This window comes from Ailuropoda melanoleuca, chromosome 10 (genome assembly GCF_002007445.2).
Source record: "Ailuropoda melanoleuca isolate Jingjing chromosome 10, ASM200744v2, whole genome shotgun sequence".
Lineage (NCBI taxonomy): Eukaryota > Metazoa > Chordata > Mammalia > Carnivora > Ursidae > Ailuropoda > Ailuropoda melanoleuca.
In genome coordinates, this window is record NC_048227.1 from 27,453,495 (window position 1) to 27,476,594 (window position 23,100).

At 44.6% G+C, this 23,100-nt stretch overlaps 1 protein-coding gene and 1 long non-coding RNA gene across 3 annotated transcripts in view; both read right to left on the bottom strand.

The window, feature by feature from the left end:
- Nucleotides 1-12,942, bottom strand: part of LOC109489436 — a 73,501-nt gene extending 60,559 nt beyond the window's left edge. For both annotated transcript variants that reach the window (XR_002142431.2, XR_004628479.1), the window contains exons 1-2: nucleotides 12,714-12,942; nucleotides 11,872-12,197 (exon numbers count right to left, since the gene is read on the bottom strand). This is a non-coding gene — a long non-coding RNA (uncharacterized LOC109489436). The remainder of the gene's footprint in view (nucleotides 1-11,871; nucleotides 12,198-12,713) is intronic.
- Nucleotides 12,943-16,141: 3,199 nt separating this feature from the next.
- The window catches only part of ERCC4 (ERCC excision repair 4, endonuclease catalytic subunit), a 31,387-nt gene continuing 24,428 nt past the window's right edge, over nucleotides 16,142-23,100 (bottom strand). The window contains exon 11 of the mRNA XM_002918067.4: nucleotides 16,142-21,612. Within this exon, the coding sequence (XP_002918113.1) occupies nucleotides 20,879-21,612 (734 nt within the window). The 3' untranslated portion in view covers nucleotides 16,142-20,878. The remainder of the gene's footprint in view (nucleotides 21,613-23,100) is intronic.

A 23,100-nucleotide genomic window follows, 5' to 3' on the forward strand; every position in this document is an offset into this window, starting at 1 on the left:
AAGACACTTAAACTGTTTTAGTATGATACAATGGTGATAGCAATATCTCCCTCTTACTGTTTGTGAAAAGTCATTAGTCTGTTCACAAATATTCCAATTCTCCTTCCTCTCTAGGTACGTGATAAAATGACTACAATACTTTTCATCCACTTTAACGTTAACCACACCCATGGGACTTGTTGCTCAGCAAAATAAGGGGAGCTTTACAAGTCGGTGTGCAGTTTGCTTTTTTAACATCAGGGGTTCCTAGTAGCCTGGGTCCCTGAGTGTCTTTGACGAGCACCACCCCACCTCCCCGGGTCTTTCATCACTGGACATGTTGCGTGAGTGAGAAATAAGCCTTTGTTGTTTAAGCCAATGAGGTTTGACGGGTGGTTTCTTACTGCACAGCGTCTACCCTAACCTGACTAAAACGGTGTTGGTGGGAGGGAGGGTTAGCTATAAAAACAAACAACAAAACACAGTTACTGCTAGGCACCCACAAGAATGGCTGTAATCAAGACGACAATGGCACGTGTTAGCAAAGATATGGAGAAACCAGGTCCCTCCTGGATCGCTGGCGGGAACGTAAAATGGTGCAGCCACTTTGGAAAACAGTTGGACAGTTTCTTTAGAAGTTAAACATAAGCTCTCTTTATGATCCAGCAATTCACCAAAGTATCTGCCCGAAAGAAATGGAAAGATATGTTCACACCCAGACTCATAGGTGTGAATGTTCACAGCAGCGTTATTCGCGATGGCTACAAAGCGGGAGCAATCCAGATGTCCATCATTCGGCACACAGACACACAACATGTGGTCTGTCCATACAGTGTCATACTATTCAGCAATAAAAAGGGAACAAAACGCTGATATAGGCTACCATGTAGACAAACCTCAAAAACATACTGAGTGAAAAAAGCCAGATGCAAGATCATAGATTGAATGATTCGATTTCTGTGAAATGTGCAGAAAAGACAATTTTGTAGAGACAGAAAACTGTTCAGTGGTTGCCTGGGGCTGAGAGGAAGAGTGGGGATTGACTGCAAACAGGTTTGAGGTCATATTGGGAAGTGATGGAATGTTCCAGAACCGGATTGTGATAGTGACTGCACAGCTCTATAAATTTTCTGAAAATCATTGAATTGTACACTCACAATGGGTCAATCTTATGGTATATAAATTCTGTCCCAATAAAACAGTTAACAAAAACACACTAAGCATGCTACCTGGCACACAGGGAGAGCTCAATAGGCATTTGTTATTACTCATCATTTTAGGAATAAAATTCTAGGATTGAGACTCTGCAATGAACTGATGAGCGAAGATCTATATCCAGTGAAGAAGGGTGGTTTGGCAGTTGGGGCAGAGACCCCCATTCCTCCTCTATGCTGACCGCCACCTGCAAATGCCCAGGGGATATTTACAAGCTGCCACACCAAGTTCCACTTAGGGACCAGGGATCAGGGTCAGGTGCCCCAGCCACAGACCACTGCTGTCCTCTGCTGAGGTTCCAGGGTGCCCTGCAACTGCGTCTTACAAGCAGGTGTAACCTGGTCTGGCTGGAAAGCTGTGCCCCTATCCTCAAACTTATGCTAACAACGACAATTCATATTTTCAATCCACCCTCATCTCAGGCTCCCTTTTGTCTTGATCTTAGTGCTCCTTCATGAGCCAGGAGGAGAGGAGAGAGTGTTAGGGAAGTTAGGGTTGGGGTCGGAGAAGGGTCTTATGTGAGGGTGTGAGAAACACGCCAGTACACGCAGCTATCTGTCATGGATGGCCACAGCATTTTCAGGCTGGTTGATGCAACTCCAAACAATTATCACTAGGGCCCCAGAACCCCCCAGATAAAACAAACTGATTCAGAGAGGCCTTGAACCCTATGCAATGAAGCTTGAAGGGTCACATTACAGTATCAGCTGCTGGAAGGATGGAGTCCAGCCCGTGACTAGACTCTTAGTCTGTTCAGGCTGTTACAACAGAATATCACAGACCAGTGGTTTATAAACAATGGGAATTTATTGCTCAGAGTTCTGGAGGCTAGAATTCCAAGGTCAAGGTGCTGGCAGATTTGGTGTCAGGGGAAGGCCCTTTCTGGTTTATATATGGTCATCTCCTCTGGGTCCTCCCACAGCCGAAAGGGTGAGAGAGCCCTCTGGGGTCCTTTTTCGAAGGGCACTGATTCCATTCATGAGGGCTCCACCTTCATGACCTAAACTCCTCCCGTAGATTCCCATCTCCAAATAAGATCACATTGGGGATTAGGTTTCAAACTGAGCTTTAAGGGGATCTAAACATTCAGTCTATAGCGATTAGAGACTACCTTGGCCCTCTAGTTAGCATTCAGCATCAAGCACCAGTAGACAAGCAATGGTGCATATAGGAGCATTACCTGCCCAACTGGCTTTTTGGATGCATAGCCAGGTCCCCAGGAGAGAAATGCGTGTTTGATCTTTTCTACTCCAGGCTCTCTTCCCTACCTACAACATTCTCACACTGCCTCCATCTCTCTGGCTACTCCTTGGAGAAAAGAGAAAGCTTGAATCGTTTTATGACTAAATAAAAAAAAATTTTAAGAAATGAGCAATTAACTCAACCACGGAGATAAAAACTAATAAATCTACGGATGGCAGAAGGAAAGGACAAAAGATTTAAAAAAATAAGCAGATGTAAGCAAATGAGAAAACAGAAAAATGATAGGGTTGATAAGATGTTTCATTCATATGTGGAATTTAGGAGACAAAACAGATGAACATAGGGGAAGGGGCGGGGGAAGAGAGGGAAGCAACCATAAGAGACTCTTGACTATAGAGAACAAACTGAGGGTTGATGGAGGGAGGTGGGTGGGGGATGGGCTAGATGGGGGATGGGCATGAAGGAGGACACTTGTGATGAGCACTGGGTGTTCTGTGTAAGTGATGAAATACTGAATTCTACTCCTGAAACAAACAGACAAATAAATAAATAAACCAAAGAGCAGTTCTTTTAAAAGACCAATAAAAGAGATGAACTGGCAAGTCTGCATGAGAAAAAAAACAAAACCAAATAAATAGTGCTACAGTATAAAAGGGATGAGAAACAAAGACATGGAAGGAGATTAAAGCTAAGAGCATGCTATGCTTAAATTTATGCTGATAAAATATTAGCTCGAATAAGACAATTCACTCAAGAACAGGCAGAAAAAATCTAACCAGACAGAAAGTCATGGATGAGACTGATAGAGCGTTCTTTGCCACTGTGATGAAACGTTTGGGCTCCAGTGCTTCGGGGGCGGGGGGGGGCAAATTTTGTCAATCCTTAAGGTAAGAGATGATTTCTATCTAATTTAGTAGTTTCCGGAGTCTAAGAAAGTTTAAAAGTATCCTGATGAATTCTACAAATCTAACCCAACCCTGAGAAGCAAATACTGAGAAGAGAGACAGAAACGTCCAGGGAGAGAACAATACATCACAGACCAAGCTTACTTAGGGATAGCGTACTGGGCTGAATGGTGTCCCCCCCCCCCCACAAATCCCGGAACCTCAGAATGTAATCTTACATGGAAAAGGGTCTTTGCAGATGTCATTATTTAGATGAGATCATACCGGATTAGGGTGGCCCCAAACCCAGAGACTGGTGTCCTTCCAAGAAGAGGAGAAGATATACCGAGACAGAAGGAAGAGCCCATATGAACACCAAGGCAGAGATTAGAGCGACACAGCCATATGTCAGGAATGCCGAGCATTGCTGGGAGCCACGGGAAGCCAAAAGAAGCAAAGAAGATTCTACCCTAGAGCTCCTGGAGGGCTCATGTTCCTACTGACAGCTTGACTTTGGACTTCTGGTCCTCAAACTATGGAGAGCTGTGAAAGTATAAATTTGCTGCTCAATTTGGGCTGTTTTGCTATGGCAGCCCTAGGAGACCAATATAGATGGGGATGCAAGTGTTTTTCTATTTCTTTGGTGATTTCAGTCTATTTGTAAGGGGAGAGACTATATGGGAATTTGCCACGTGGGAAGCAAAGGAAGATAGAAGTCCCGGCATCACTTCCTATCCTGGATCTCCCCCCAGGTGGCCTCGGAGGATAAACTCATCAACGGGTTTTCTCCAAGCAACTGTGGGGCCAGGAGCAACAGTATAAAAGCAAGTCCATATGCCATATGGCTCGAACATTTAAAGCTATAAATCAAGCTGACCAACTGTGTTTAAAAATCGTTCTACTTCTCCGTTGATGCATATACTTTCTTCATCATTTCAGAAGCCAAGCTTGGATTTGTAATTCTCCCAGGCTCCTCGGCAGTCTGAGATATTATTGTTGGGTGTAAAGACAGATGAATGCCCTTATGGCTCCCAGATCCTTCCTACATCCTAAAGGGCCTTGTGGGAATCGAGTGAACACTCCAGCCCACATGTCCAGGCTTTGTCTATATTCCACACAATCTGCTGTTCTTGGTTACCTGTCAGGCCCAGGAGTGCAAACACCTGCAGTGTGGGTCTCCCTTGGGTGGATGGACCTAGGAAAGAGGTCTGCACCAGCCAACCCTAGGTACAGGCTAGCATCATGTAGGTAGAAAATTCTGGGGTCCTGGGTATTCAGAACATGGTCTAGAAGGCAGGGGACACAGGGCCCTGGTACGCAGGCCCCCCCAAAATTCCCAATAAAATAATTGGGGGCATTTTTACTAATTTAGTAAAGGATAAGGCAAGAAGGCCTCGTTTTCCAACTCAATACTTTCTTTATTTAAAAAAGATTTTATTTGTTTGAAACAGAGAGTGGTGAAGGGGGAGAGGGAGAGGGAAAGGATCTCAAGCAGACTCCATGCTGAGTGCAGAGCCCGACACGGGGCTTGATCTTATGACCCAGAGATCACGACTTAAGCTGAAAGCAAGAGTTGGATGCTTAACCAGCTGAGCCACACAGATGCCCCTCCAACTCAATACATTCTTAAATTCTAGAAGCTCCAGCCAAAGTGGGGTACATTGTGAGCCTGGGATCAATCTGTTAGCCTATATTTGATGTGCCTGGTGTTTAAAAAAATTTGAGTTCATTTTCAATGTTTAAGATATTTAACTAAGCATCTTATTAAAAAATGATCTTTGGCATACCTTTTTTTGTTTTTAATCTGAGCATGTGTCAACGTGAGGCCTATTCCCCAAACAGCAGAAATTGGCTGGAATTAACTATGGAATTCCCCTTTCAGACAAGACCTGTGTTCTCCTGTTTGCCAAAGGCCTCATCTGTCCCAGTTCACTCATTTATGTGATTTGCCTGGGCCTGTGGGTATCTGAATTCTGCAACCCATGCCGTAAGATAAGAAATCAAGAAAGAGGTATAAATATTGAAAAAGGGACAAAAGTATCATTATTATTTTTGAATGAAGGGATGGCCTACCTGTACTACCCAAAAGAATCAACTGAAAGACCATTAAAATGAATAAGAGTTCTGTGAGTTAGTCAGTTACAAAATCCATAAAAATTAATCTAGCAGAATAATGAAGGGCTGGGGGAGGAAAGGGAGTGTAGTCGCAATTCACAATAGCAACAAATAACTTTGAACTAACTTGGCAAGAAACGTGCCAAGGATTTATATGACTCAAACTATAAAATCCTACCAGAGAACCAGAAAAATGACTTCAACACAAGCAAAGTGAACCATGCCATTTCCCTAATATTATAAGGGTGCCAGTTATCACCAACATAACATAAATATAATGTAATTCCAGTAAAAATCAAAACATAATGGTTGTGGGAAACTTGACCAAAGGGTCTTAAGTGTTCATCTGGAAGCCAGCTAGCCAATAAAAATTTCAAAGAGCATAATAATAGGGAGGCATCTGTCCAAAAAATATCAAAATTTATTATAAAGTGATAATTAAACTCCTATGATAAAGGAACAATCTATGTAACAGGAACAGAATTGGAAGCACAGAGACATATTGAAGACTAAACATAAACACGGCATAAGACAAAGGTACTAATTCACATCAGCGAGTAAAGAAAATATTTTTCAACAAATGGTGCTGGGCAACTCGCTAACCATTTTGAAAAACAGGAGCTCCATCACAAATCGAAATACGTTTTTCAATGGAACAGAGATTTACCCATAAGAAAAATGAAACAAGAATACCAGAAGAAAATTTAGGTGGATTTTATGTATTCTCAAATGAAAAAGGAGTTTTGAAAACACCGAAAGCTTTGACAACATATACAATTTTGAAAACCTGAAAGGCAAAAGCACAAAGAGACAAAACACAAATTTAGAAGGATATTTGTGATGTTTATGGAACTTGCTAAAACCCTCCACAGATATAATTGGCACAAATAATTGAGAGAAAGAACGTTTGATGGGTAAAAGCGGAATTGACACCAATAGGCAATTCATACACAGACTGAGAGAGAGAGAGAGAACACAGTCAAGAACAGGTGTTCAGAAAACACAAGAAAAAAATTGAACCTCAGAGTACTTGAAATACAAACTAGGAAACTCAGCCCTTGAACTTAGCGTACCGACGGTATGCTATTCTTACTGAAGGTGTGGGAGAATAGCCACTCTTATATTCTGCTAATGTGAATAGAAATGGATAAAACCTTTTTTGGAGAGCAATTCAGTTGCGTTTATCAAAAAGTTAAAACGTGTTCTTACTCTTTGACTAGGCATTCCCACTTACCAAAATTTATCCTGAGAATGTGATCATGGATGTCTGAGATGCTCATTTATTTCCTCATTGCTTCTAACAGGGGCAATTGGAAATGTAAGGTCAACGGTATGGACTGGTTCAATAAAGCCCCAAGCTGACTGAGGAAATGAGAGCACCAGCCAGCATCCCTTTGGGTTGGTTGGTGGCTGTGAGGCAGGCACACTTGGTGAATATTCTAGATTTTACTCACACATGGAGATATTCTGTACTTCTCAGATCACGATGTAGAAAGATGCTTCTTACACCAGAAAAACGGGATACAATGTTAGAAAAAAAAAACAGCCTTACAAAATAGTACATATAGGAAGATTCCATTTTAAATGGAATATAATACATATGTAAGGAAAGATAGGAAAAAATCCAGACTACATGTCAAAATACTAGGAGTCATAACTCTGGCTAGTAAAATAAGCCATTATTTTGCCTTCCCTTACTTTCCAAGAACTGCACAAGATTCTAAGTATAATTTCTTTCCTGTTTCTTCCTTCCTTCCTCCCTTCCCTTCCCCTCCTCCCTCCTTTCTTTCTCTATTTCCTTCCTTCCTCCTTGAGAGTGAGAGAGTGGTGGAGAGGGGAAGAGGGAGAGAATCTTAAACAGGCTCCACACCCAGCATGGAGCCTGATGCAGGGCTCGATCTCATGACCCTGAGGATCACGACCTGAGCTGAAATCAATAGCCAAGTCTTGGCTAACTGACTGAGCCACCCAGGCGCCCCTAAGTATAATTTCCTAGCAGAGGTTCATTGTATTTTTTTTTTTAAGGTAACGGTGAGCACTGGCAGAAGTTACTCCTAGGTCAAGGAAGGTAATGTCTAGAAAGTGTCCACGGCTAGGGTCAGGGTACTGGTGTCAAGATAAAGAGAATGAGAGGTGCGTATCAAGAGACTTGCAAGTGAAAATGTATGGAAAAATCCCCCAGTGATGGGATTATGGTCTTTTACTTTCCCATGGTCCAAAGTTGATGAGATTATGTATGTTTATAACTGGAGGAAAAAAATGATACAACTAATAAATACTATAAGAGCCGATCATGGGTGTAAATCCCCTAGGGCCTGTCCCCCTGCCTCAGGTCACTGTGCTTGGGGTTCCGTTGCTTCCTCCTTCCCACCCGTATTTTCAGCTTCTTCTGCTGGGAGAGAGAGCCTTTGCATTTTTAACATAAGATACAGATAAATAGCTTTTAGATATTACAGTAGGAGAAGATTTTATTAAATGATTTCTTAAAAGATTTCTTGAATAAAAAGCATTAATTAGGGGCGCCTGGGTGGCACAGCAGTTGAGCGTCTGCCTTCGGCTCAGGGCGTGATCGAGCCCCACGTCAGGCTCCTCCGCTATGAACCTGCTTCTTCCTCTCCCACTCCCCCCGCTTGTGTTCCCTCTCTCGCTGGCTGTCTCTATCTCTGTCGAATAAATAAATAAATAAAATCTTTAAAAAAAAGCATTAATTATAAAAAACTGATACACTTTACTCTATTAAGAGCTTTCATTTATCAAGAGATACCTTAAAGAAAGTGGAAAGAAGCACAAGGGATTGGTATGAGAATATAGTAAGTGCTCCTTTGGTAAGAAGAGCACAAACAGGGCTTCTGGGTGGCTCGGTTGGTTAAGCATCTGCCTTCAGCTCAGGTCACGATCTCAGGGTCCCGGGATCAAATCCTGCGTGGGGCTCCCTGCTCAGCGGGGAGTCTGCTTCTCCCGCTATTCCTCCCCCCTGCTTTCTCCCATGCTCTCTCTCTCAAATAATAAATAAAAAATCTTAAAAAAAAAAAAAAGAGCACAAACAGTTGTAGAAAAATGAGCAAAAACCATGGCTATTTCTCAGGACATATTTGTCCTGAGACCTATTTGACCAATCACATACAAAGAGGCTCAGCCGAACAGGTGAAAATGCAAATCAGGACCATAATGAGGTCCTGTGTTATACACAAATCCATCAGCGAACGTGAAAAAGCCTGATCATTCCAAGGGTCAGGGAGGGTTTGGATCGATCCACACACATCGCTGATGCAAGTATAGATCGTGACCCCTACTTCAGGATTCAGGACACAGTTTGGTGTTGTGCCCTGACGTGGGACACACATCTACTATCTAACTCAGCCATTTCACTCCTAAGTGTGAACCCAAGAGAAAAGTTTGCACATGTATAAGACCAGGTATGAGAATGTTCATGAAAGAACTGTTTACAATATCGCCAGTCTGTGCGTAATCCAAGTGCCCAGGAATGAGGATTGGCGGGTAGACTGTGGTATATTCATCGAATGGAATATTACAGAGAAGCTAGAACAAGTGAATGACAGCCGCCTCCAACAACAGGATGGATCTTACCAATATAGGTTACATGTGACACGATATCTTTCTTACAAAGTTACGAATGACACCCACACACACACACACACACACACACACACACACACTTTTGGGAATACAAATGTATATAATATATATAAGAAACAAAGAGACTAAAAGCAAGGGAGCACTGAATGCATAAACCAGGATGAGGGTTCATTTTGGCTTGAGGGGAACAGGGTAATAGGGTTGGGTGGGCGGACCCCCAGGCTTAGACGTAGGTTACAATCTTAGGGTCAAAGCTCCAGCTTTTTGGCAGAGGGTGAGAGCTTCAGAGGTACTTTCTGCATTATTAAAACCAACAAACTAAATCAGAACAGGTCGTGCATGGATCAGTGGGGAGTATGTTTCATAAACCAAGGGGATGATTTCTCCAAGTCTGTGTACCGGCGGTCCAGTTAAAAAAGAAAAAAAAACACAACCTTGCGTTAAACAGAAGTTAGACCGTGGTAAGAGAAACAAGATTATTAATTAGAGGAATCACTGAAAGCTTGAATTTGGACGACAGATTGAAAAGGCCGTCGGAAGGGACGCAGGACCAAGGCTTGGAGCACCAACTACAAGCCGCATTTATAAAGGTTATCTCCTAAACCGCTGTGAGGAGTTCGTTAAACACACCTACCTGGAGAACATCTTTCCTTATATAAAATTCTCTCCCATTTCAACGGTACCATCTGGCACCACTCAGAGACCCAGTGACTAGCTCGAAGATCCCGGACAACTAGAACGTGGGGTTCCTGGCTTTTCAAGACAACTAAACTCTCGGGTCTGCTCGAAAGCCTCGGCTCACACGCTATCTCATTCCTATAAGGCATTAAATGTGAAATAAGGCCTTGCCTGGCAGCTCGCCACGAAGTCTACTCTTACCACTTCTGTAACCTGTGCTCACGGCCCCCAGGACTCCCTAATACATAGCACAGTGCTTAGAAGCTTTGGTCATTTCCAGGCAATGACTGTTGTTGTTGTTGTTAAATATAAGTAACTCTTGACTGTAATTCAATTATTACAAATACAAAACCTGACTCTGCTTTTCGGACTCCCTAAGACTGGGAACTAACAGCCCATAACTCCAGTCTGGGGGCCCTGTTCTACTTTTTGGGCATGCAGTAGGCACTTCACGAACGTGTGAGGAGTAAAGTAGCCTTGTTTCCCAAATAATAACATGGAAGACCCTGAATTCCCAGAGAAACTCGTGTTGAGTGAAACATTCTTCCTACAGATCGTATTTATATAGCAAAGAATGATCTAAAAAGGAATGAAGGTATTTAGGGGGTACATCAAAAGAAGAGTTGAAATTTGGTTCTGTCTTCAGAGATTAAGGACACATGGAGTCATTGTATGTGAGATCAGCCGCCGTGGCAAGGACATAGCTTCAAAGGAGACACGGAATCCAGGGAGTCAGAAAATAACACACACACACCCCCCAACCGACCCACCACCCACACCCCCCCACACACTCAAGTATTCCATCTCCTACACAGCCAGCCGCGCACGCGCGCACACACACTTAGTGATGGTGACTGGCTGAGAGATCAGGGAATTGAGACAAAGCCCTCCTACATTAATGACACTTTTGTTAAAGGTGACAGTCCAATTCCCCTACTTCGATGCACAACATTGAATTTATTCACCAAAGACAGCAGCGGAGACAGACACAGGGAAACAGGAAAGAAAGAGGTAAGAAGCAGGTATTTGCAAGAAGAGTCACTCTTCCTGCCCACGGAGCGTGTGCTCTCCAAAAGGAGAAAAAGGTCACGTGGGTTTCAGAAGCCGCTCATCATCAAGTCCACGACCGCGCACGTGTCCCTATTTTCCTAATTGAGGTTGTTTGCCCTGCAACCTGGGCCAGCCCTCCGCTCTTTGCTGTTCTTTGCTTCACTCCACCTGCCCGGCTGACTTGGCTCTGGTTCACCATTTAAAGCACCTGCGCGTTCACTTCCCCCTAAATTCCTTCGCGTGCTGGTGCTCAAGTGTTAAGTCCTTCACGTGCGCGGGATCTGTCGGCACAGCCCATCCGCGGCGAGCTGTTGGGAGCAGTGGCGCTGCCGGCCTGACCTGACTTGCATTCGCTAAAACAGGAAGGCACCTGGGGCATGAACAGGCTGCAGGCAGGGAGGGGCGGGGACCTCAGGGGTGCTGCTTTTCCCTTTGCTACCCAACATCTCCCCGCACTCCCCATGTGTGGCCAGCCTGTGCTTTAGCTGTCCCTACTGCCTTCCTTCGGGAGGCATAAATAACCCTTCTCCCAACACACACTCTGGGAGTTGGGATCAAGGCTCAGCCTATCAGCATAAGATGATAAGACGTCATGCTCCCTTCAGGTGCGAGCGCTTTGCCTGGGTTTGCCCGCAAATGCAGAACAACAGAAGGGGATGGATAGGGAAGGGAGGGGGTGTCCAGACAGCTTCGTGATAAATCATAATAAAAATGGGTTGGCTAGGTTCCCCCCGCCCGCCCCCACTGAATTCCCCCAAGAAACTATATTTCTTAAGACTCTTTGAGGGGTAATTCATACAATAAACTGCACACACTTTAAAGCGTACAATTGGATGATTATTGGCCTATGTGGATGTTGTGAAACCGTCACAGCAAGATTGCGAACACGTCCATCAACCCTAAATGGGTTTCCACGTGGTCCCGGCCAGTTTTAATCTTCAATTTGGAAGCCTTTTTGGTTGGGGGTGGGGTGGGGGATTCGACCTCATCTAGAAACCTAGGGCTCATGGGGGTGGGGGTGTCACTGATTGTATTTAAGAAATCAATAGCACTCCCTGCCCACCCCCCTCCCTTTCCCATCCACCTCTTCCGCAAAGGAACAAAAATCCCTTCAACCAACAAAAGACTTGCGACTTCCAGTCTGACTCACCCGCAGTCCTGGGGCACATACTCGGGCTCTGATAAGAGGCAGTCAATCTGTCCTCCGTTTGTTTATAATGAGTCATGCTGGAAACAGGCAGCTACTTTTCTTCCCTCTCATGTCATGGTTAGGCAAGAATCAGAGGCAGATACACCCCCATTCAAAGTGCAGTCATCCTTAAAGTGTCCGGCGACTCCCGTGGAGCTTAGCGCAGGACCTGTGACTCAATGGGGACCCCTGCTGGTGGAGACGAGGAGCGCCACGGCCCGGACGGGAAGGGGCCTGCCTTTCTTGCACACCACACTCCAAGGCCAGATTTTAACAATTTAAGAGATCTGCAAGAGTGATGGGAAGAAACAGCTGAGTGGTCTGTGCAACCGGCCCAACAATCCCCCACCCCACCCCCACTCCCAATTATTAGTGATAGAGTGGGGCGTGAATCACAACTTTCAGCCTATCCCCACACGGGAGCACTTAACCACGTAATTGCTTCAAGTGGTGAACCTTCTCCCAGCTGCCAGCCGCCCCCGTGGTCGGGCTCGAGGCCGGGACCCAGCCAGCCCGCTTCAGCAGGCCTGCGTTGTGAAGGCCCCCGCGTCAAAGGGCCTACGTTTCGATTCTTTTAGTCAATGCCTCCCTGGCCCCGACTGAAAATTCCTACACCCAAGTCCTGATGGAAGCATGGACGACGTTTCGACCAACATTAATGTCATGATCGAGTGGACATAAAGCAGATTTATCTGCTGTTTCAATGTATTGCGGCAAGTGCTCTGTTTGGAGAAGAGATCACCATAGCAACTCAGCCGCCCCAGTTACAGTAAGCTCAGTGCGACCAAAATAAAAATCCTTACCCAGTGTCAACGTTGGCTGGTGAGGGCTGCCGGCCATCGACGGTGTTTGCAGACCACGTTCACCGGCTCGTACTTAGGTTTCATGAATCACTGCAAGGGAGGTTTTAAATAATGCAACTCCATAGCCAGGTTACAGACTCAGGGGCTCTAGGCCATTCCCCCTGCCAGCTTAAACACCAGCGGACCTCACTGCCAAACAGCAGCACTGCATTGTTGGAACCTTTCGGGGGCGCCTGGGTGGCACGGCGGTTAAACGTCTGCCTTCGGCTCAGGGCATGATCCCCGCGTTGTGGGATCGAGCCCCACATAGGCTCCTCTGCTATAGGCCTGCTTCTTCCTCTCCCACTCCCCCTGCTTGTGTTCCCTTTCTCGCTGGCTATCTCTATCTCTGTCAAATACATAAATAAAATCTTTAAAAAAAAAACCAGAACCTTTCGGAAAAGGCCTTATTGTTGCTACTTGTGGCTTACCAGTCCCTTCCAAGTGTGTGTGGGGGGGGTACACGGTACTATAAATGTTAGTTTTTAAGAAGAGGCCAATCAATACAAAAATGGGTTTTTCCGTGGGTGTGAAAGGAAGAAAAGCAAAATCACTTTTGTCTCCCTCCACCCCCGGGACCCCCAACAGTGCGTTTTGGTTCCATTAATGATCTGCTTTCTCCAGCATCTTCTTTGGCTCTGCTCCTTTCTTTCTTTCTTTCTTTCTTTTTTTTTTAAGATTTTATTTATTTATTTGACAGAAGCAGCCAGCAAGAGAGGGAACACAGGCAGGGGGAGTGGGAGAGGAAGAAGCAGGCTTCCAGCGGAGGAGCCCCATGTGGGGCTCAATCCCAGAACGCCAGGATCATGCCCTGAGCCAAAGGCAGACACTTAACAACTGAGCCACCCAGGCGCCCCTCTGCTCCTTCCCTCTGATCACCCACACGCAAGATCACCTTCGGAGGGTTGCTCGCCTGTTCTCTTTTTTCTCCAGTCCCACTGTGCCCTGGCCTCCCTGGACCCCCGTCTGGTGTGCACCCTCAGGCTCCCTGAAAGTGTCGCCCAGCACCACCAGGGTTCTCTATGTTGTCGGCCCTGTCACAGTCCGAGGCCACCGACATGGCCCATGCTCAGCTCCTAACCCTGCGGGTCACTCCCGTGAAATTCCTGGCCGTGTTTGATTCTGGCAGCTGTGAGAGATTCAGGATGTCCTCAGAGTCGGCCTCCCCTATGTTCTCACCTCCTACATTTAGGCATTTTCTGATGTTCTGTTTTGTACTTTTTCTGTGCTAACCATTTATCTGATGTCCTTGGTTCTCACGTTTTTTTTTTTTTTTTAAGATTTATTTATGTATTTGAGAGAGCATGAATGGGGGGTGGCAATGGGCAGAGGGAGAGAGAGAATCTCAAGCAGACTCCCCGCCAAGTGTGGAGCCCGACGTGGGGGTCGATCCCACGACCTAAGTGGAAATCATGAGTTGGATGATTAACTGACTGAGCCACCCATGGGCCCCATTGGTTCTCACTTCTGCGCAGACATGAGCTACACCTTGAATGGAGACTGTTTGCCCCAATAACTATTGGTTATTTCAAAATCAACTTGTTCAAAACTGAACTTCACTTTCTTTATAAAATGATCAGGGCCTTTCTGGTCACAGCGTCCTCATTTTCTGAGCCTTGGCTTAAAGTCTAACTAATAATTTAGACTCCTCCTTGGTATTGATGTTCTTTGCTACATTCCTCTTCAATATCTGGCCTTCTTTCCATTTCCAAAGCTCTGATCTTAGTTCTGGCTGTAATTCTCTAAGGCTTGGGTTGCTGCCACAGCTTCCGGAATGGTCTTTCCATCTCCAGTCCTTCCTTCTAGGTAGCAAGGTGCTGCCCAAAGAAAATTGGCTTTGGAGTTTGAGTCCCATCTCTGCCATTTGCTTCCACTGTGACTTTATTTTTTAATCTCTTAGTCTAAGCTGCCTCATCAGCAAAGCAGGGAAGATTCCCTACTTCAGGGTGTGAGGACATAATGGGGTAAGGTACATAAAATATCCGGTACGTTGTAAGTGCTCAACTAATATTTCCATTTCAAACTCACCACTGCCAGACTGCAGTTGTAAAACACACTTCTTGATCACGCCCTTCCCTTACTCATTCATTTTCCTGCTGAAATGAGAACAAACTCCTCACGCCTAGCCCGGAAGAGCCCCCTATGGTATGGCCCCAGTGAATTGCCCCAAATCTGCTGTTGTTGACTCCGTCTTTAACCACCACCGTTTTCCTCCTTGTTTCTTTGCTAACGTTCTGGACGTGGACTTGTGCACGCTACCCGTGTCTGTCTGATGAAATTGTAGCTGTGCCACAAGACTCATCTTGAGCTCTACCTTCTCTCTGTGGCTGCTCTGGATTCCTACAGCCGGATATGAGGTCTTCCTCTGACCTCTGGGACGTTTCTACCTCTCCTGTGGCATTTTACTTATTTTTCTTGCACGTGTTCTTTGACTTCCCTTCACCATAAGGCTGAATGTCCCTTGATGGCATGGGCTTTCGCAGCATCAAGCCCAGAGACAGCCCTCTGCCCTCTGCAGTGAACGCCTTACGCCGAAAACAAACCTGCCCAGTCATGCTTCCCTCAGTCTACTAAACTATCTGCTTGCCTAAGCTTCTGCTGGGCGTCGCCCTTCCCAGAAACAAAGTTGCACAGAGAGGCAAAACTCTCAGTGAAAGGCGTGCTCGCACTGACACCAAATTCTGTTGGAAAAAGGGTCTCCAAATATCATCATCTTCTTTAGACATGGTCTATTTACTATTCACTATTTTCATGAATCCTGGGAAACTCGCTGGGTTAAAATCACAAGTTGATTTTGTCTACCTGACTCCCAGGCCCTTGGGGAGCCGTCAGTGTTCTTCTGATACAGAAGTATCTTCGTTGGGCAAGTGGACCCTTGGGAATATCCAAAATTCCTCTTCTTTCTCATTCATGGATCAGTCTCCTTAACACTCATAGTCAGGCGCTACACAGAATCAGAACGGGGGTTAAATATTCAGCTGAGCTTTTGCAAACAGAGAAACGGGGGTCCACCGAGCCAGCATCTTAAAATGAGTCTGTAGTTCTTAAATATTTGATCAATTGATAGTTTGTAATATTAACATCTTAGTATCAAAGTACAGTTCTTAAATATATATGTATATATATGCCTATGTATAGTATCCATCTTCTAGTTTACGAGGTTTAATTTTAGGTTGAATGAGGCTGGAAATACAGTTTTATCATCAGATGGGAGCTCATGTTGGCAACACCGCTTGCAAAGCGTAATTTTTTCAGAAAGTTAGAAACATGACTCTCATACAAATAGAAAAAAAACAAAAACAACAGAAGTCAAAGATTTTATTAGATTTGATTAATGAGGAAACCGGTAAGATGTTAGGACTGATTTAAAAGAAAATGAAAGACCCAGAGATTTGTAGCTGGGCAAATGAATGCAGAAATAAATTTGCTAATAAATGCAGAACTGGTTCATGTCCCGCTAGGCAATAAGCTTGCAATGCTACTGGACAAGAATCATTTGTATTGCTGTCAGGGTTTCTACATGTTAACCTCTATTCTCATAAAGTTGCAAAATAGTAAGAGGTCGGGAGCCCTGGAAATCAGATGACCCCCAGGTAGCATACACTACTAGACGACATCCAGCTCTTTTTCATTTTACTTATTTATTTTATAAGTAATCTCTGCACCCAGTGTGGGGCTTGAACTCATGACCCCGAGATCAAGAATCACACACTCTACTCTCTAAGCCAGCCAGATGCCCCAGTATCCAGCTGTATACAGAAAGGGTACTCAGGATTCTCTTTGACCGAGTTCCAAATTATGCATACTTGCTTTTGACATTATTACCTAAGAGAAGCATGACAACAAACCAGTTTGCTTTTTCTGTGACATATCTGTAATTAGGTATTTGAAAGTGGACACAAAGTCCCCTTCCCCAGTTCTGGTCAGCAGTGTTTCATCAGGGGCTCTGGGGTCAGACTGCTTGGGTTCAAATCACCGTTCTGTCATCTACTACTGGGTGACCCTGGGCAAATGACTTAACCTCTCTGTCACTCAGTTTCACCACAGCTACAGGCTTTTACTAAGAGCATCTTTAGGTCTTTGTCATGAAGCTTAAAGGAGATAAAGCACAACAGCTCAGTAAATGTGAGTTAGATCACTATTGCTAAGAAAGGGTTAATTATTCCGCCAGAGTCTTACATTCTGACATTAAAACATTTTGAGAAATAACCCATCTTATGCCTCGTTAAAAAGGGATTGGTTCTACGTTTTCAAGCAGAAACCAAAATAACTGTATCATCAAAGCGCGCCAATTAGTAAACTAATAATAATTAAACCTAAGAGATTACAGTGAATTCTAGATGTGTCAAAAGGATAATTTACTTTCAACTTTGACGTTGAAGGAACAACAAGAAAAAAAAAAAACGTATGAGTCAGGGGCGGCAGGAAATTAATTTCTGTTAAGATGTTCCAAGCATTGTGCTTACCACATATTCATTACATGTCAACAAACGAGTGTTTTCAGAAGGAGAATAGTCTTTTTTCTCTCCCTCCTTAAGGACACATGCACAAAATAAAAATCAGTAAGGGAAAAATAACCCAAAGAAAATCATGCTGAGGCCTTAGAAAGTGGGTTTATCATGAAAGTCTAACGCGAAAGCAGGGGCTGGAAGAGCAGTTTGGCTTTAATCATTTATTCTGCACACAAAAAACACATTAAATATTCTCTTCATTTTAAATTATATTTACCAACGTGTTGGAACTAGGATGCACTGGGAATACATGTCCTTTCACTATATATTGTTATTTTTACTTTGCCCACAAAATGCTGAGGAAAGTACTGAATAAATACACATTTTATTAAAAACACGTTCACATACAACTCTTGTTGCAAATTGATATAAATCAGTTATGTTTCCCTCCCAACCAAATTTTGGCTTACATACCCTTAAATCAAAAAACAGCAGTGGTGTGGCTTACCAAAAACCTGTGGATAAAGACAGTTAAGTACTGAAGTTTGGAACTGGACAGGAAGTAGCAATAAACCAAAATAGAAAGCAAAATAATGAAGAAAAATGACAACGCACGTTGAAGTCTGGATATGTTTTAATATATTCAAGACTGAGAAAAGAACCTTCCTAAACTGTTGGTTTTTAGAAGGACGTTTCTAGGCTAAACTGAACACAAAAGAGAAGAGAATTTCCCTAAAGAAGTTTTCTGAGCCAACGGAAAATCAAATTATGCTTGAAAAACAAAAGCAAAGACTAATGATGTCTGTCTCTCTCCCCCCACCCACCTCTTCGGATTTGCTTCAGTGTAGACTTTGAAGGCCTGCGAAGGCCAGTTATTAATTCTATATTCTGTTATCTCAACACAACCAAATCTAGACTTAACCCTCTGAGTCCCGATGGGTTGATGAATGGGACAATTATTTTCAGTCCCTTGTGAGCTGGGAAATTGCATTCTGGATGTACTCAAACATCCAGAGACATATGGTCTCCTGAGCCCCAAGCTGAAGAAGTGGCAACTTCTTGCCAAAAGGACATTATTTATGGCCACTATTACTACAGAAAATGATTTCTTGTTGTATAATTTTTAAAGAATATCAAGAGGCACTATGATTTAAACAAAGTTGGAAACAATCTCATCTTTCACACACTCTGATTTTTATGCAAAAAGCTTGATAAAATAGAATAATGCTGATCTCAGATTTTTAAAAAGGTTTTAAAAAAGCTAAGCATGAGTTCATAAGTAAAAGGGATATTTACTATTATGAAAGAAAAAAGGCAAAGGTAACAATATGATGCTAGACAATAAAGGGATACATTAATTTTGCAAGTTCATGCATTAGTTCCTTTGCCAAAGATTCTTAGACTGTAAAAACTTGTAAAAGGATGTGGTAAAAGTCAATATACAATAGTTGTATTGAAGGCTTTCCACAACTGGAGACACGTTTAAAATATATTTATTTAGTCGGAAGGGGAAGTGATAGTGAGAGCCTTGCATCTCTAATGAGCATTTTCAAGTTCATTAGAAACTAGCATTCATAATTCAAATACACACGAGACCGTGCATGTCTTCAAGTGTCCAGTACGTACAACAGCAAATAACAGAATCTGAGAGCCAGAGACACTGGCTCTCTGAACACAACCGAGACTGTTTTCTACGTTGTGCTAGATGACAAGGGCTGTTTAAAATGGCAGCTTTAAGAACAGAGCTTATCTCTGAAAGCTTGAATTGGGGTGAAACTCATATCAAAAGATGTGCTATATTCTGATCCGCCTTTTACGTAATGAAAGAACAACAGAAGGCAGGTGGAATTATACAAGAAAACCCAGAAACTACATACCACAAGCGGAAGCGCTAGACTAGCGTGAGGGAAAACTGTAATCACCATCTCCTTTTGAGGCACTATGTCGATTTTAATGTACTTTTCACTCTGACTGGACTCTTAAATACATACATACAGAAGTGAAAATTAACATATGTACCCGGCATCTTGTTTTCAATCTCCAGGGTAGCTTTTTAACCCTCGGATAACAGTTAGTAGCCCAGCCCTTTATTCTTCCTTAAACTAACTTTTGTTTCCTATCCTCCTCTCTGTTCCTCAGATCACTGTACAGAATTCATATAACAACACAGTTTCCTGATATCCCTCAATTCATTCTTACGGTGTCTTGCTTCGAGTCTGAAATCTACATCTATTTTAGCTGTATTAACGTAGGTTAACGTACCGGGAGAGCAGGAAGTCGACATGAGAGGTTCAGCTTGGAGAGGTCGGCTGAAAGAACTTCTGTGATGGTGAAGACCATTTTGTGTTATGCGGCCCAGTGTCTACTCTGAGCTCGAACACTGTGATGAACAAAAACATGGCCAACACGAAGGATATGTGTAACCGTGCGGTATGGCTAGCGGGACAGATGTCTCTATCCACATCAGCTCTCGAGGTAGAAAATTTACTACTCATTACTAGATAGGAGAATAAGACCTAAGTTAATAATGGTGAAATATAAAAGTTTAAAAACATCACAAAGATGCTATGAATATCCCGTATGTACACTTCAGTAAAAAGCTAACCTAACCCAGTCGGAAGGGTTGAGAAGGAGATGGTTTTTGAGTTTTTCAGTATGTATATATTTCTCTAGAATTCTTAGATATTCTATGCTTTGATCTTCCATTTACTTTTTAAGTCCTTCATCTCAACTCAAGGAAAACCAAATCTTAAAAGACTTGGGGGGCCACTCATTTGCTTGTGTGGGAGTCCTTACACAGATGCAAGGAGGTGCTTGGCACAGGGACAGGAGAGGGGGGATGGGAGGGTGAGCTTATGCTGCTCGGGGAGCAGCTCTGGTGCTGGTGGACTTGGGGCATGGAAAGAGAGGCTGCTCAGGAACAAGGAAGTCTTAAGAGACTCTAACTTGCCATTCGGGCTCAGAGAGCTCGGATTTAGGAGGTTAAATATTTGAAAAACTGAGCGTTCCAAGGACTCCTTCACTTACACCATCAAATTCTGCAAAGAGGGGAATTTGATGTCTAAAAACTACTGGCTTTGCACAATCGAGTCACAGTATATGTCACATACACCCAGGTCACTAGGAAATGAAGCAGCAAGGTTTAGAGGAGGCTGTCTTACACCAGCAGTAGAAAGTCCCCAGGAATTTCTCTTAGAGGCAGAAAGCTGGAAGAATGTGTTTGAGGACAATGTAAGGAGAACTGGTGAGGGATGGCAGAGGGGTTTCCTTCTCTGGGTTCCGGGGCCCCTCTAAAGAGGGTAAGCACATGACTGTGTGTTTTATTGGTTTGTGTCAGAAACATAAATTGCTGCCTGTTTCAAGAATGGCCTTCTAGAAACACCTGTGGACACCTCCCCTGCACCGGACCCACCTCACTTAAGAACTGAGCATGCAGACCCTGGCCTAGGCAGGGAGGGGAGGGAGGAGAGCAGGCCTGGGAATGTGAAAACCGTGCCTGAACACAGAGTTCCGAGAGGAGTCTTGGCTTCTGGTCTGCAGAGCCAGGAAGCAGACGGCACAGCCGTTAAGTGCTGGAAGATGATGAAATTCTGAGCTAGTAATTAATTGCGACCTATGAATGCCCGAGAAGAGTGGCTGGAAAGCACAGTGACGGGATAAGAAGCCCGTCAACACTCATTTTCTCATTTTTCCCTTAGACATGACCTCTGCGTAAGAGGTGTGAATGAAGTCATAGAGCTGCTTGGCATTCCCCGGGTTGCCCAGAATTCCTGCCAGCTTGTCCTGCGACAGGCTGGCTAGTTCCGCGATGTTCTTCACGTGGTGCATCAAGGTGCGACAGTTCTTGGCATTCACCCCTGGCATTCTTAACAAGAAGTCCTGGGGACCGGGATTGTACTTCTCCGACTCGGGGAGCGTGTCCGAATCGGCGGTGACGGCCATGGCCGTGGCCGCGTCGGGCTGCGGCTTGTTCTGCTTCAGCTCCTCGAACAGCTCGGCGGTGGCGTGCGGCGAGGGGCACCACAGAATCCGGAGTCTGGGGAAGTGGAGCGTGAGGAGGGTGAGCTTGGAACTGACGTCGTTGCTGGAGATCTCCTGATGGAGGGCGCCCCGGGAAGTGAGGGAGAAGGGCTTCCCGGGGTCAAACTCGATCAGCAGCACCGGGCGCTTGTAGTAACGGGACATAGAGATGCACTGGCCGTACAGGCGGCCGTTGTTTAATGAGCCAATCAGGTCGCTGATGCTCTTGCGCTCCACGCACATTTCCGGAGTCAGAATGTAGTCTCCGACTTCCAGGGTCACTGGTTCGATGTCGATGCCCCGACGGTGGATCAGGGATGGGAGTTCACTGCGAAACTCACGCACATCCACCACTATGGTTTGATGTGGCCTGTTCTGTTCCTGGCCACCTGGGAACACAAGGTAGGCATTTTAGGTGATGCCACGGAAGAAGAACTCTCCAAGATGGAACAGAACAATTAAAGTTTAACATGTGCGCTTCTGGGGCGCCTGGGTGGCTCAGTCGGTTAAGCATAGGACTCTTGATTTCAGCTCAGGTCATGATCCTGGGGGTCATGAGATCGAGCCCCACGTTGGGCTCCATTCTCAGCGGGGAGCCTTCTTCTCTCCCTCCCTCTCCCTCTGCCCCTTACCCTGTTCATGTTCTCTCTCAAATAAATAAATAAATTTTTGAAAAAATAAAAAAATAAAAATCTATGTTTCTGTTGTCAACCTCTAATGCATGGTAACATGATACCCCATGTTGTTATTCCTCATTTTTTCTGTGCTTTCAGAAAGGTTTGTTTACAGAGTAAATAAAGACGATTTCTCTTAAACTAAATAGAGCTGCGAGGAAAATCATGATGATTCATGAACATCAGCATTTGCTGTCGCCTTCCCTCTGCAGCTCCCTCGACATCCGGTCTCTGATGGTCTCCTCTGTCCACATTCTACCGACCATTGTATTCCTAATTCCTATGACAGAGTCAGGCACGTACTAGATGCTTAAAAATGCTTGCTGAGTAAACTGCCTTAGGAGCTGTGGTGAAAAATTCTGGAGTCGTTAGTTTTTGTACCAGTGAGTCTGGACGTGGGAAAATGGAAGAAGCCAGTGGACCAGAACTTCCCACATTGGAAGGTGCCTTGAACTGCCTGGGAGCGAGTTAGAGGCAGCTCTGTATTCAGTAGGTCTGGGGTGGGGCCTAAGACTCTGCACTTCTAATGACATCCCAGGTAATGCTAAGGTTGCTGGCTTAAGGACAGCACTAGCGAGGACCAGGGACTGCTGTTGGCAGAGTAACAGTCCCGTCAAGATGCCCATGTCCTGGGGCGCCTGGGTGGCGCAGTCGTTAAGCGTCTGCCTTCGGCTCAGGGCGTGATCCCAACGTTCTGGGATCGAGCCCCACATCAGGCTCCTCCTCTGGGAGCCTGCTTCTTCCTCTCCCACTCCCCCTGCTTGTGTTCCCTCTCTCGCTGGCTGTCTCTATCAAATAAATAAATTCCTAAAAAAAAAAAAAGATTATTTAAAAAAAAAAAAAAGATGCCCGTGTCCTAATCCGTGAAATGTGTAAATACGGCACTTTACATGGCAAAAGGGACACTGCAAATGTAATTAAATTTAGGATCTCAAGATTAGGAAATTGTTCTGGATTATCCAGGTGGGCCCAAGGGTCCTTACAAGTGAAAGAAGGAAGCAGGAAGGTCAGAGTCAGAGCTGCTGGCTCTGAAGGTGGAGGATGGGGCTGGGAGCCAAGGAGTGCAGGTGCCTCGAGAAACTGGGAAAGGCAGGGATGCGGTCTTCCCTAGAGCCTCCAGGAGGAGCACAGCCCGGCTCACACCTTGGCTTTAGCCCAGTGAAACCCATTCGGACTTTGGAATTTTACCACAGTAATTGTAAG